General features: G+C 46.5%; 1 protein-coding gene across 1 annotated transcript in view; it reads left to right on the top strand.

The window, feature by feature from the left end:
• LOC124606276 (serine/arginine repetitive matrix protein 1-like) overlaps nt 1–15,066 on the top strand; it is a 208,266-nt gene that overhangs the window by 59,883 nt on the left and 133,317 nt on the right. The window contains exons 3-4 of the mRNA XM_047138256.1: nt 5,236–5,511; nt 13,105–13,292. Of these exons, the coding sequence (XP_046994212.1) occupies nt 5,236–5,511; nt 13,105–13,292 (464 nt within the window). The remainder of the gene's footprint in view (nt 1–5,235; nt 5,512–13,104; nt 13,293–15,066) is intronic.

Below are 15,066 nucleotides of genomic sequence, written 5' to 3'. Positions count from 1 at the left end.
TAAGTGCCTTAAATGGTTTTCGTATTCACTATACGCACTCCAACCATTATGAGCGTTAACAGCACTCAGCGATGTATTATTAGTCTAGCAACATATAGGCCCATATCGTTAACGTCGATATGCAGCAGGATTTTAGAACATACATTGTGTTCGAACATTATGAATTACCTCGAAGAAAACGGTCTATTGACACACAGTCAACATGGGTCTAGGAAACATTGTTCCTGTGAAACACAATTAGCAGTTTATTCACATGAAGTGTTGAGTGCTATTGACAATGGGTTTCAGATCAATTCCGTATTTTTTGATTTCCGGAAGGCTTTTGACACTGTACCACACAAGCGCTTCATAGTGAAATTGCGTGCTTATGGAATATCGTCTTAGTTATGTGACTGGATTTGTGATTTCCTGTCCGCATCTCGTGGTCGTGCGGTAGCGTTCTCGCTTCCCACGCCCGGGTTCCCAGGTTCGATTCCCGGCGGGGTCAGGGATTTTCTCTGCCTCGTGATGACTGGGTGTTGTGTGATGTCCTAAGGTTAGTTAGGTTTACGTAGTTCTAAGTTCTAGGGGACTGATGACCATAGATGTTAAGTCCCATAGTGCTCAGAGCCATTTGAACCATTTTGTGATTTCCTGTCAGAGAGGTCACAGTTCCTAGTAATTGACGGAAAGCCATCGAGTAAAACAGAAGTGATTTCTGGCGTTCCCCAAGATAGTGTTATAGGCCCTTTGCTGTTCCTTATCTATATAAACGATTTGGGAGAAAATCTGAGCAGCCGTCTTCGGTTGTTTGCTGATGACGCTGCCGTTTATTGACTAAAAAGTCATCAGAAGATCAAAACAAACTGCAAAACGATTTAGAAGAAATATCGCAATGGTGTGAAAAGTGGCAGTTGACCTTAAATAACGAAAAGTGTGAGGTCATCCACATGAGTTCTACAAGGAACTCGTTAAACTTCGGTTACACGATAAATCAGTCAAATTTAAAAGCCGTAAATTCAACTAAATACCTGGGTATTACAATTACGAATAACTTAAATTGGAAGAAACACATAGAAAACGTTGTGGGGAAGGCTAACCAAAGATTGCGTTCTATTGGCAGGACACTTAGAAAACGTAACAGACCTACTAAGGAGACTGCCTACACTACGCTTGTCCGTCCTCTTTTAGAATATTGTTGCGCAGTGTGGGATCCTTACCAGATAGGACTGACGGAGTACATCGAAAAAGTTCAAAGAAAGGCAGCCCGTTTTGTATTAACGCGAAATATGGGAGAGAATGTCACAGAAATGATACAGGATTTGGGCTGGACATCATTAAAAGAAAGGCGTTTTTCGTTTTGACGGAATCTTCTCACGAAATTCCAATCACCAGCTTAATCCTCCGAATGCGAAAATATTTTGTTGACACCAACCTACATAGGGAGGAACGATCACCACCATAAAATAAGGGAAATCAGAGCTCGTACGGAAAGATATAGGTGTTCATTCTTTCCGTGCGCTATACGAGATTGGAATAATAGAGAATTGTGAAGGTGGTTCAAAATGACTCTGAGCACTATGGGACTCAACTGCTGAGGTCATTAGTCCCCTAGAACTTAGAACTAGTTAAACCTAACTAACCTAAGGACAGCACACACATCCATGCCCGAGGCAGGATTCGAACCTGCGACCGTAGCGGTCTCGCGGTTCCAGACTGCAGCGCCAGAACCGCGCGGCCACTTCGGCCGGCTGTGAAGGTGGTTCGATGAACCCTCTGCCAGGCACAAAATGTGATTGGCAGAGTATCCATGTAGATGTAGATGTAAAACGACTCAATAATTCAATAAACACTCAATAGCGTATTTTTCACGATTTCGTCATCTATTTTTCTAAACCAAAACACTGCACAGAAACTTCCAGGAGTTGCTCTGGGACGCTTTTTGAGTATTTCGGTATGAGGGATCCACGGTCGCCAACGACTCCTTATGGAGTAATAACATTATTATAATTTTTTTCAGTTTATTATCGCAAGCATCCTTGTTACTTTGAAACTATTTTCAAACCAGTAAAGAAGTCTTATAATAAGCAACAACCAAAACGTACACCAAAAACACAGAGTAATGCAACAACCGGCAGATGAATCGATGCACTCTGTTGTCGCCGTCACTGCCGGAGCTGCTCAGTATAGCGTCACTCTGCCGCTCTTTCAGTGAACACATATAGGACGTGCTTACCAGTCATCAATAAGCCTGTCCATACAGCTGCACATCACTGTCAACGTACAACTATGGCGATAAATAAATCAAATCCAACACAGAACCCAGCTGCACCGAATGCAAACTGGAAGGTGGAGTGTAAAATGAGTGGTGCTGTTATCATCAGCAGGTACCGTGAGCGAATGGAAGCAAGACAAATAACGCATACCGTCTACATCTGCACTGTTGTGCACTATTTTCAGTGCAGTACAGATACAAAACTAAGTGGGCCAAGAAACCAAACGAAGTTCAATAACTCCCTAACTATCCCCAAGAGACCATGGGTCTCATATACCAAAATTCTCAGAAAGCCCGCCTGGAACATTCGCTGAGATTTTGTCCGTGTAATTACGTTTCACGTCGTATAATTATCTCATTACGTATTTATTTATTCGAACTGTTCAGATTAGGGCCTTCAGACCCTCTCTTACATCGGTTTAGGATGTCACATATGTAGTGCCCTTTTTATAATCATTGTTACCTAAGAAATAACAATAAGTGTAATATAACAAATAGGAATGAAATGATATGAGTGTCAATGAGATAATATGAATAAGCGGTACTGAATACGAACTATTAAATCACACACATCAAATAAAGCTTTGCATCACCTCGGTTCCAAAAAGTTCCGGAACCTGCACAGAAAATTTGAATAGAGATTAATATAAACATCATTTCTGCACTCTTCATTGCTCATGAAAACCAAACATTGTATCTTGATCCATGCCTCTATTCGCTGTGGCATCCTATCCACGAGTTCATGAAGGCACTGTTGGTCCAGATTGTCCCACTCCTCAGCGGCGATTCAGTGTAGATCCCTCAGGGTGGTTGGTGGGTAACGTCGCCCATAAACAGCCCTTTTAAATATATATATGTTCGATGGGGTTCACGTCTAGAGAACATGCTAGCCACTTTAGTCTGCGATGTCGTTATCCTGAAGGAAGTCATTCACAAGACGTGCACGATGGGTGAGGGAATTGTCGCCCACGAAGACGAGTGCCTTGCTAATATACTGCCAATATGGTTGCGCTATCGGTCGGAGGAGGCATTCACTTATAGTACAGCCATTACGGCGCTTTCCATGACCACCAGCGGCGTACGTCGGCCCCACATAATGCCACCCCAAAACAGCAGCGAACCCCCACCTTGGTGCACTCGCTGGTCAGTGTGTCTAAGGCCTTCAGTCTGACCGGGTTGCCTCCAAACATTTCTCCGACGATTGTCTGGTTGAATGCATATACGACACCGATCGGTGAAGAGAATGTGATGACAATCCTGAGCGGTTTGTTTGGTATGTTGATGGGCCCATCTATACCACGCTGCATGGTGTCGTGGTTGCAAAGATGGACATCGCCATGGACGTCGCAGGATTAGAACCTGCAACGATAGCGCCGGCCGAAGTGTCTGTGCGGCTAAAGGCGCTGCAGTCTGGAACCGCAAGACCGCTACGGTCGCAGGTTCGAATCCTGCCTCGGGCATGGATGTTTGTGATGTCCTTAGGTTAGTTAGGTTTAACTAGTTCTAAGTTCTAGGGGACTAATGACCTCAGCAGTTGAGTCCCATAGTGCTCAGAGCTATTTGAACCATTTTTTTGTAACGATAGCAGCAGCGCAGTTCTGAACTGAAACGCCTAGAACCGCTCGGCCACAGCAGCCAGGTACACAAATGAAAAAGCAAAAGCCACACACTGTAAGGATTAAAAGAACACAAGGCAAAACACGGCCGAAGCATAAAAGTTGTGATGGGTGGCGTAGCACAGAACAATCATGGACAGAAAAAGTATGAACAAGTCAGGCACACAATTAAAACTACAGCACTTGACAGCACTGTAGATCGGCACCGAGTACAACACTGACATAGTACACTGATGACGAAGAACAAACTGGGACGATCTACCAAGGGTAGGGATATGAGGGAGAAGGGAAGAAAGGGGGAAAGGACAGTGATAGAGGGGGAGGGGGCAGAAAGGGAGATGGGATGGGGCGCGCCGAAGGGGGCCGGGGAGGGAAGGTTGGGAGAGAAAAACAGCAGAAGAGGGAGTGCAGAGACTCAGGGGGGAAATAGGAAAAACCGCTGTGGGAGAAGTAGGGGAGGGGAAAGGGGGGCTCTGGGGAGGGGGGAGGGAACAAGGCCATGTTACAGTTGGTAGATGTCACGGCAAATTTCATCATCTGGGAGGGGGAAAGTGCTGGAAATTGTCCTCATGAAGGATATAGAGGGTGTGGAGGTGAAGAAAGGGACAGATACGACAATAGAGGGGCGGCAATGGTTGGGGGTGGAGAGGAAGGAGAACACCAGGAGTTGGGGAGTATAAGAGAAACTAGTTCACAGATTACGTACGAATGCATGGTGTCCATTTTTTCAGACATGTCTGAAGGAATAGACGCCATACAGTATCTGCAGCTATGATATATAACATGTAAATGGAAAGGGAGAGGCACCACACACTCATGTACAACTAATCTGCTTCGACAGGCAATGAAAGCAAATCCTTCTGTGTGGATGCTGATTTAGGTTCGACCTTCAGCGGAAATTTAAAAATTGGGGAGAATGGAGATCACGGACAGGGACTGCAGACAGGTGGCTCTAGGTGGAAATGTGAGCCGAGGGGTAGCGTGGCGAGATAATCAGCGCACCTGCGATAAAACTATGTCCGGCACAGTGGTTAACGCAACTGCCGAGTACTCCGGAGATCCCGGGTTCAAGGCTCGGTTCGGCACACATATTCTTTCGTCGCCGCTGATTCTTCATAATGTCCTGAAGCAGCTGCTATCATTATTTCCTTCCCTTTCCTTTCGTTTCTCCTCCCTCCTCCTTCAATTCACATAGCAGTTCGCAGAATATCGTAAAAAGTGCTAACAGCCCTCTCAGTTATGGTTGTCAGCTTTCCTTCCGTCCGTGGTGATAATGGAGTTTGGACCCACAGAAGCGTGCGAGGACTGCGAGAACGCCCCAGCTGTTTAAACGGACGTGTCTCCCAGAGGCTGCGTGTGTTGTAGCGCGAGGAGCACGCCCGGCACGCGCGGCGGCCGCGCGACCTGCTGCGGCTCGAGGGCGAGGCGGACTTCTCGGCGGAGTACCGCGACCGCTTCGTCGCCTTCCCGCGGCAGCGGCCGCGGCGCTGCCGTCCGCCCGCCTGCTCGCAGCTGGCGCCGCCCGCCGACGCCCCCATGGAGGTCGGCCACCCAGCCGCACGGCGCACCGCCTCCAGGCACGCCGCGGCACCGCACCTCGCCACCGGGGGTCGCTTCTGTACGCGCCGCTGCTGCCGGGTCGTAGGCCAGCACTACAAGTCTCTACCTCTGCTGCCGCTTCGTCACAGCTCTGTAAACTGTTGGTCGCTGGGCACGAGATCAGTGGAAACGTAGCATTGCTCTGCACCGTTTCGTTTTGCTGCAGCTTTGTCAATTTACCTTCTGCGGTACTGCTTTTCTCTTAGTATTACATTTGCTACTCACTAACATCCGCTTTCAATGTTAAATGTAAACTTTTTAAGCCAATATTAAAATATGCCGAGCCACTGTAAAATGATTGGCTGCATTTGTCGTTCTTAACGCAGCAAAATGGAGAAATGTAAAAGTTACTTCGGGAGTAACACAAGGAAATGTTATGTGGCCGCTACGGTTTACAATTTATTTTAATGATCTGGTAGATAAAGTTGGAGAGTCCGTGCGTCTGTTCATAGAAGATGCTGTTATCTACAGAAAGATCGCAACAAAAGAAGACTGAAGCGAAATGCACGCTACTACTTTTCTTTTCTTCTTATGTCCCTCCCCGCTCTCCCCGATCGTCCGCCCCGCCACCCAGCCACCCCACTTCCCCCCGCCGTCCATTACATACAGGATGTCCAAGAAACATTGCGACAAACTTCGAGGGACCATAGACTCTGACTTGAGGAACAAACCGATGATAGGAACCCGTGTCCAGAAAAGTCATCCAACGACGCTACAGAACGTCCAACTTACAGGCTCAACGTATGCCACTAGTCCACCCCTTCGGCAAAAAACGTGACTTTCTACAATGACGGACAGCAGGTGAAACGTCTCGAATTGTTGTTTTTTGTTCAGTGATCGCGACTGAGCGTGATAGCGTTACGGAGATGTTTAGCAAACTCAAATGGCAGACTCTGCAAGAGAGGCGCTCTGCATTACTGTGTAGCTTGCTGTCCATGTTTCGAGAGGGTGCGTTTCTGGATGAGGTATCGAATACATTGCTTCCCCCTACTTATACCTCCCGAGGAGATCACGAATTTAAAATTAGAGACATTCGAGCGCGCAAGGAGGCTTTCCGGCGGTCGTTCTTCCCGCCAACCATACGCGACTGGAACAGGAAAGGGAGGTAATGACAGTGGCACGTAAAGTGCCCTCCGCCACACACCGTTGGCTGGCTTGCGGAGTATAAATGTAGATGTAGATGCAGATGGTCACGATCGCCAGTGAAGAAGGTAAATGTAGCTGCTGCGTAGGCGGGCCTAGCTCCTATGAATGCAATACTCTGTTGCCTTGATGGATGACAGCTTCGGACATGGATTTCCACCTGCAGTTTATTTTTGTCATGTATACGGGAAAAATTGTAAATTTTAGAGACTTCCGTAAGAAAAATAAACTGCGTATAGAAACCCGTGTCCGAAACCGTCATCCACCAAAGCAACAGAGCTTCGTATTGATAAGAGACAAGGCCTCTCTACGCAGCAACTAGCTCCATCTTCTCCACCGTGACAGTGAGTCGCAGTCACTGAATAACAAACCAAAGTGCGACAGGTTCCGCGCACAGCTCTTCAGAGCACATAAAGTCCGAAGGGGTGGCCCAGCGGCAGGCGCCGCCGCCTGTAACTTCGACGCCCTGTAGTGTCGTTCAGTGACGCTACTCGACAACGGTTCCTGTCCTCAATTTGTCCCCAAGACGCCCTCTACAACCTCTCAAAGCCTGTCGCAACATTCGTGGGACACTCTTTATACAGGGTGGTCCATTGATCATGACCGGACCAAATATCTCCCGAAATAAGCGTCAAACAAAAAACTAAGAACAACGAAACTTGTCTAGTTTGAAGGGGGAAACCAGATGGCGCTATGGTTGGCCAGCTAGATGGGGCTGCCATAGGTCAAATGGATATCAACTGCGTTTTTTAAATAGGAACCCCCATTTTTATTATATATTCGTGTAGTACGTAAAGAAATACACTCCTGGAGATGGAAAAAAGAACACATTGACACCGGTGTGTCAGACCCACCATACTTGCTCCGGACACTGCGAGAGGGCTGTACAAGCAATGATCACACGCACGGCACAGCGGACACACCAGGAACCGCGGTGTTGGCCGTCGAATGGCGCTAGCTGCGCAGCGTTTGTGCACCGCCGCCGTCAGTGTCAGCCAGTTTGCCGTGGCATACGGAGCTCCATCGTAGTCTTTAACACTGGTAGCATGCCGCGACAGCGTCGACGTGAACCGTATGTGCAGTTGACGGACTTTGAGCGAGGGCGTATAGTGGGCATGCGGGAGGCCGGGTGGACGTACCGCCGAATTGCTCAACACGTGGGGCGTGAGGTCTCCACAGTACATCGATGTTGTCGCCAGTGGTCGGCGGAAGGTGCACGTGCCCGTCGACCTGGGACCGGACCGCAGCGACGCACGGATGCACGCCAAGACCGTAGGATCCTACGCAGTGCCGTAGGGGAAGGCACCGCCACTTCCCAGCAAATTAGCGACACTGTTGCTCCTGGGGTATCGGCAAGGACCATTCGCAACCGTCTCCATGAAGCTGGGCTACGGTCCCGCACACCGTTAGGCCGTTTTCCGCTCACGCCCCAACGTCGTGCAGCCCGCCTCCAGTGGTGTCGCGACAGGCGTGAATGGAGGGACGAATGGAGACGTGTCGTCTTCAGCGATGAGAGTCGCTTCTGCCTTGGTGCCAATGATGGTCGTATGCGTGTTTGGCGCCGTGCAGGTGAGCGCCACAATCAGGACTGCATACGACCGAGGCACACAGGGCCAACACCCGGCATCATGGTGTGAGGAGCGATCTCCTACACTGGCCGTACACCACTGGTGATCGTCGAGGGGACACTGAATAGTGCACGGTACATCCAAACCGTCACCGAACCCATCGTTCTACCATTCCTAGACCGGCAAGGGAACTTGCTGTTCCAACAGGACAATGCACGTCCGCATGTATCCCGTGCCACCCAACGTGCTCTAGAAGGTGTAAGTCAACTACCCTGGCCAGCAAGATCTCCGGATCTGTCCCCCATTGAGCATGTTTGGGACTGGATGAAGCGTCGTCTCACGCGGTCTGCACGTCCAGCACGAACGCTGGTCCAACTGAGGCGCCAGGTGGAAATGGCATGGCAGGCCGTTCCACAGGACTACATCCAGCATCTCTACGATCGTCTCCATGGGAGAATAGCAGCCTGCATTGCTGCGAAAGGTGGATATACACTGTACTAGTGCCGACATTGTGCATGCTCTGTTGCCTGTGTCTATGTGCCTGTGGTTCTGTCAGTGTGATCATGTGATGTATCTGACCCCAGGAATGTGTCAATAAAGTTTCCCCTTCCTGGGACAATGAATTCACGGTGTTCTTATTTCAATTTCCAGGAGTGTAGAATGTTTTAGTTGGATCACTTTTTTCGCTTTGTGATAGGTGGCGCTGTAACAGTCACAAACATATGGCTTACAATTTTAGACGGACAGTTGGTAACAGGTAGGTTTCTTAAATTAAAATACATAACGTAGATACATTTGAACATTTTCTTTCGGTTGTTCCAGTGTGATACAGGTACCTTTGTGAACTTATCATTTCTGAGAACGCGTGCTGTTACAGCGTGATTACCTAAAATACCACATTAATGAAATAAATGCTCAACTCGTCAGCCGCAATGCATTTGGTAATACGTGTAACGACATTCCTCTCAACAGCGAGTAGTTCGCCTTCCGTAATGTTCGCACATGCATTGACAATGCGCTGACGCATGTTGTCAGGCGTTGTCGGTGAATCACGATAGCAAATATTCTTCAACTTTCCCCACAGAAAGAAATCCGGGGACGTCAGATCCGATGAACGTGCGGGCCATGGTATGGTGCTTCGACGACCAAGCAACCTGTCATGAAATATCTTATTCAATACCGCTTCAACCGCACGCGAGCTATGTGCCGGACATCCATCATGTTGGAAGTACATCGCCATTCTGTCATGCAGCGAAACATCTTGTAGTAACATCGGTAGAACATGACGTAGGAAATCAGCATACATTGCACCATTTAGATTGCCATCGATAAAATGGGGGCCATTTATCCTTCCTCCCATAAAGCCGCACCATACATTAACCCGCCAAGGTCGCTGATGTTCCACTTGTCGCAGCCATCGCGGATTTTTCGTTGCCCAATAGTGCATATTATGCCGGTTTACGTTACCGCTGTTGGTGAACGACGCTTCGTCGCTAAATAGAACGCTCACAAAAAATCTGTCATCGTCCCGTAATTTCTCTTGTGCCCAGTGGCAGAACTGTACACGACGTTCAAAGTCGTCGCCATGAAATTTCTGGCGCATAGAAATATGGTACGGGTGCAATCGATGTTGATGTAGCATTCTCAACGCCGATTCTCGTACAATTTGTCTGCTACTGATGTGCGGATTCGCCGCGACAGCAGCTAAGACGTCTAATTGGGTATCATCATTTGTTGCAGGTCGTGGTTGACGTTTCACATGTGGCTGAACACTTCCTTTTTCCTTAAATAACGTAACTATCCGGCGAACAGTCCGGACACGTGGATGATGTCGTCCAGGATACCGACCAGCATACATAGCACACGCCCGTTGGACATTTCGATCACAATAGTCGTACACCAACACGATATCGGCCTTTCCCGCAATTGGTAAACGGTCCATTTTAACACGGGTAATGTGTCACGAAGCAAATACCGTCCGCACTGGCGGAATGTTACGTGATCCCACGTACTTATACGTTTGTGACTATTACTGCGCCATCTGTCGCAAAGCGAAAAAAGTGGTCCAACTAAAACATTCATATTTCTTTACATACTACACGAATGTGTAATAAAAAATGGGGATTCCTATTTAAAAAAACACAGTTGATATCAGTTTGACCTATGGCAGCGCCATCTAGCGGGCCAACCATAGCGCCATCTAGTTTTCCCCTTCAAGCTAGACGAGTTTCGTTCTTTGTAGTTTTTTCGTTTGATGCTTATTTCGTGAGATATTTGGCCCCGTCACTATCAATGAACCACCCTGTATATAGGTTTACAAGTTTGCAGCATCACTTCTGTATCCTTTATGGTCAGCCCTTTGTACATAATATTTACAGGTGAGCTAAAAGAACACTTCTGTAGTAGACAGGTCGTACATTCTCGCCAGTTTTGCCGATTTTGACGAAATGTGGTACAGCGAAAGTGAAGAGTTCGAGATCGAAAAACAATGATACGAGGTGTGGCTAGAAAAAAACCGGACTAGTACTGGTGAAACAATAAAACGAATGCAATAAGGCTGAAAGTCGCGTGGCCTGTCACGTGACTCTCGCTCCGCCTACTGCTCGAGTTTCATCTGCCTCCTGCACTCAGTCTGCCCGTGGCGTCTGTTTTAAGTAGTTGACGTTTTGTCTGTGCGTCGGAAAATGTTGAGTGTACAGAAAGGACAGCGTGTTAACATCAAATTTTGTTTCAAACTAGGAAAATCTGCAAGTGAAACGTTTGTAATGTTACAACAAGTGTACGGCGATGATTGTTTATCGCGAACACAAGTGTTTGAGTGGTTTAAACGATTTAAAGATGGCCGCGAAGACACCAGTGATGACACTCGCACTGGCAGACCATTGTCAGCAAAAACTGATGCAAACATTGAAAAAATCGGTAAACTTGTTCGACAAGATCGGCGTTTAACAATCAGAGCAGTGTCTGAGTTAACAGGAGTTGACAAGGAAAGTGTTAGGCAGATTCTTCATGAAAGTTTCAACATGAACAAAATGTGTTCAAAAATGATTCCAAAGTGTCTCACAATTGAACAGAAGGAACGCCGAAGAATGATTTGTTCTGATATCCTGGAAAACATTGAAAGTGATCCCACCTTCTTACAAAATGTTATTACTTGCGATGAATCGTGGTTTTTTACTTACGATCCCGAAACTAAACGCCAATCGATGCATTGGAAAACTCCTGGTTCTCCACGACAAAAAAAAGGCACGAATGTCAAAATCGAAATTCAAGGCAATGATGATTGTTTTTTTCGACATCAAAGGGATTGTGCACATTGATTGGGTACCAGAGGGACAAACAGTGAATCAGCATTACTACATTAGCGTCCTGGCTACCCTACGTGAGCGAGTACGGAGAAAACGGAACGATTTGTGGAGAAAAAAGTCATGGATCCTTCACCAAGACAATGCCCCAGCTCACAGTGCATTGTCAGTGAAGACGTTTTTGGCAAAACACAACATTCCCATCTTAGATCATCCACCCTACTCACCTGATTTGGCCCCCTGTGACTTTTTTCTTTTCCCTAAAGTCAAGTCAGCTTTGAAAGGAACTAGATTTGAGACTGTTGAAGCAGTAACAGAGAAAGCGACGGAAGTAATGTATGGACTTACCGAGAATGATCTGCAGCATTGCTATGAACAGTGGAAAATTCGTATGGAGCGGTGTAGAGACCGAGGAGGAGAGTACATTGAAGGAGATAACATGAAATTGTAAATAATTGTAAATAAATGTTTTTTCCAGCATCAGTCCGGTTTTTTTCTAGCCGCACCTCGTACACAAATATGCCTCGGCAAACAGTCCCTTAGTAATGTGAGTAAATCTTGTTTCTTTTATGTAGAGCAAGCACTTTGCATGCAAAGGGCAAGCATGAGGCTATATTTCATATGATGAAGGTTCACCAGACTTTGTCACCAATGAAAATACGAATGACGAAATTTATATTAATACATAATATAATGGATTATAGATACTCTGAAGAATCCATTTAAAGCATTCTACTTTCCCTTTCACAATAGGGTGGGAGGTAAGGACAATGAACTTGAGCATTCTTGTGAAACCGTGATGCAAAGAACTTACAACTTGTACTTCTGTATAATATTTGTCTCAATGTCAGAGAATTTTCAAATGGTTTTAGCCTAAGAATTATTCTAAAACATCAGACTCATAATCTGGTCGGGTATTAGTTCTTCTGCTGTGTGGGCGAGTTTGTTAAATTTTTGTCAGTATCGTGACTGGACGTCGGGAAGTGACTGTCGGTATTTAATAGCCAAGTAAATTATAAAACGAGTAAGATGAAGCTACGAGTAATATGCACCGTTGGTTTTAAAGCACTACACTATATATGAAATGTGCTTAAGTAAATAGTCTTTGTAATTACACAGGTCGCATTAGCGTTGCTATTAATGCTTTGATTCTTGGCACAGTATTTCGTACTATTTAGTGGTACACGTAATTTTATTTGTAGTCACAGCTGTAGCTTTAACAATTACACTAATCGTTTCTCCACGTATACTGTAGCTAAACAACAGCTACTGTTTCTGCAATACATACTTTATTAAAATCTCATTGACGCCTTCATACTGGACAGTCAACACTAGGGAAAAGCATGCACCGTTGCACACATTGCTGAAATTGACAGAGCTTGCAGCTGTTAATAATAAACATTCGCTTGCCTCTTTCGCAGAGTACTGTGTTGACACTCGAAGCTAGCTAGCAAGTGTTGTGCCGCAGCATTGTATGAGACTGTCTTAAAATTCAGCTTGTCTGTTTTCTGAAGCAGCTGCCTCGCCTGCAGAGTCTGTCACCAAATAGTAGGAGCAGAGTGACTACCGTGCGCGGCAGGTTGAGCCGTCTCAGTGCAGCGGGCGGGTCTATGTTGCAGGCGTCTACGGAGCAAGCGTCTCAGTACGTGTGCCACGGGTCGCCGGCGCGCGCGCCACTTCTGCGCAGGCGCACTAGCCTGCGTACGGAGGGGGACCTGCTCGTGCGCGAGTCTGAGCTGCGAGCGCGCTTCAAGAGGCTGCAGGGCGCCCAGCGCGCCGAGCTCGCGCGACGGCCCACCACACTCAGGTCAGAGCCCCACCGCCTTACACATTTTATACGCAGCCATGTTGCGTAGTGAGAGCAGAAACGTTTCCTGATCACGGAGGTGGAACCAAGATCTGACTCTAGTCGCGCCGGTATGTACCACTACATTCTCTGGAGCCTTCTGTCGATGTATTTTATTGTTGAGAGAAGAGAAGTTTGTGGCACAACTTGACGAGGAGAGGGGATCGGTTGGTAGGACATGTTTTGAGGCATCAAGGGATCACCACTATAGTATTGGACGGCAGCGTGGAGGGTAAAATTCGTAGAGGGAGATCAAGAGATGAATACACTAAGCAGATTCAAAAGGATGTAGGTTGCAGTAGGTACCGGGAGATGAAGAAGCTTGCACAGGATAGAGTAGCATGGAGAGCTGCATCAAACCAGTCTCAGCACTGAAGACCACAACAACAACAACATGGTCATCAGTATCATGACAGGTTTGACTGCAGCCAACCACGACTTCCTCTCGTACGCAAAATTTTCATCTCAGATTGTCACTTAACGCAGACTCTGTCTCCCCCTCCAGGTTTTGCGCTCTACGGTCTCTCGTATTTTATCACCTATCTGCTATGACAACTGACAAAATTTTCGCCATCAGCTGCAATTATAGTTTAGTGTCCAGTACTGGCTCATTTCGACTGTTACGCCATTTTCAAGTGGTAGTTGACATGAAAGAAAACAAGACGCAAAGCTGTCCAGGGACGACGGGCAAACGTAAAACATATTACAGGTAATCACTAACATTCCATTAGTCTTATTTCATTACCTTGTTGCCTGGCAACAGAACAGTATACTTCTCTTCAGCCAAAAGAATGTAAGAAATAAAGATATTGAAATCAAAATTTTAAATGGATATATTATACACGAAAATGTTTTTAAAAGATTCTTTTTATTGGTGGCATTTAAAATTGTTGTTGTTGTGGTCTTTAGTCCTGAGACTGGTTTGATGCAGCTCTCCATGCTACTCTATCCTGTGCAAGCTTCTTCATCTCCCAGTACCTACTGCAGCCTACATCCTTCTCAATCTGCTTAGTGTATTCAATTATTGGTCTCCCTCTACGATTTTTACCCTCCACGCTGCCCTCCAGTACTAAATTGGTGCCAGCCGGAGTGGCCGAGCGGTTAAAGGCGCTACAGTCTGGAACCGCACGACCGCTACGGTCGCAGGTTCGAATCCTGCCTCGGGCATGGATGTGTGTCATGTCCTTAGGTTAGTTAAGTTTAAGTAGTTCTAAGTTCTAGGGGACTTATGACCACAGCTGTTGAGTCCCATAGTGCTCAGAGCCATTTGAACGAAATTGATGATCCCTCGATGCCTCAGAAGATGTCCTACCAACCGATCCCTTCTTCTAGTCAAGTTGTGCCACAAACTCCTCTTCTCCCAAATTCTATTCAATACCTCCTCATTAGTTATGTGATCTACCCATCTAATCTTCAGCATTCTTCTGTAGCACCACATCTCGAAAGCTTCTATTCTCTTCTTGTCTAGACTATTTATCGTCCATGTTTCACTTCCATACATGGCTACACTCCATAAAATACTTTCAGAAACGACTTCCTGACACTTAAATCAATACTCGATGTTAACAAATTTCTCTTCTTCAGAAACGCTTTCCTTGCCATTGCCAGTCTACATTTTATATCCTCTCTACTTCGACCATCATCATTTATTTTGCTCCCCAAATAGCAAAACTCCTTCACTACTTTAAGTGTCTCATTTCCTAATCTAATTCCCTCAGCATCACCCGAGTTAACT

This window comes from Schistocerca americana, chromosome 3 (assembly GCF_021461395.2).
Source record: "Schistocerca americana isolate TAMUIC-IGC-003095 chromosome 3, iqSchAmer2.1, whole genome shotgun sequence".
Lineage (NCBI taxonomy): Eukaryota > Metazoa > Arthropoda > Insecta > Orthoptera > Acrididae > Schistocerca > Schistocerca americana.
This window is presented reverse-complemented; position numbering and strand designations above follow the sequence as displayed.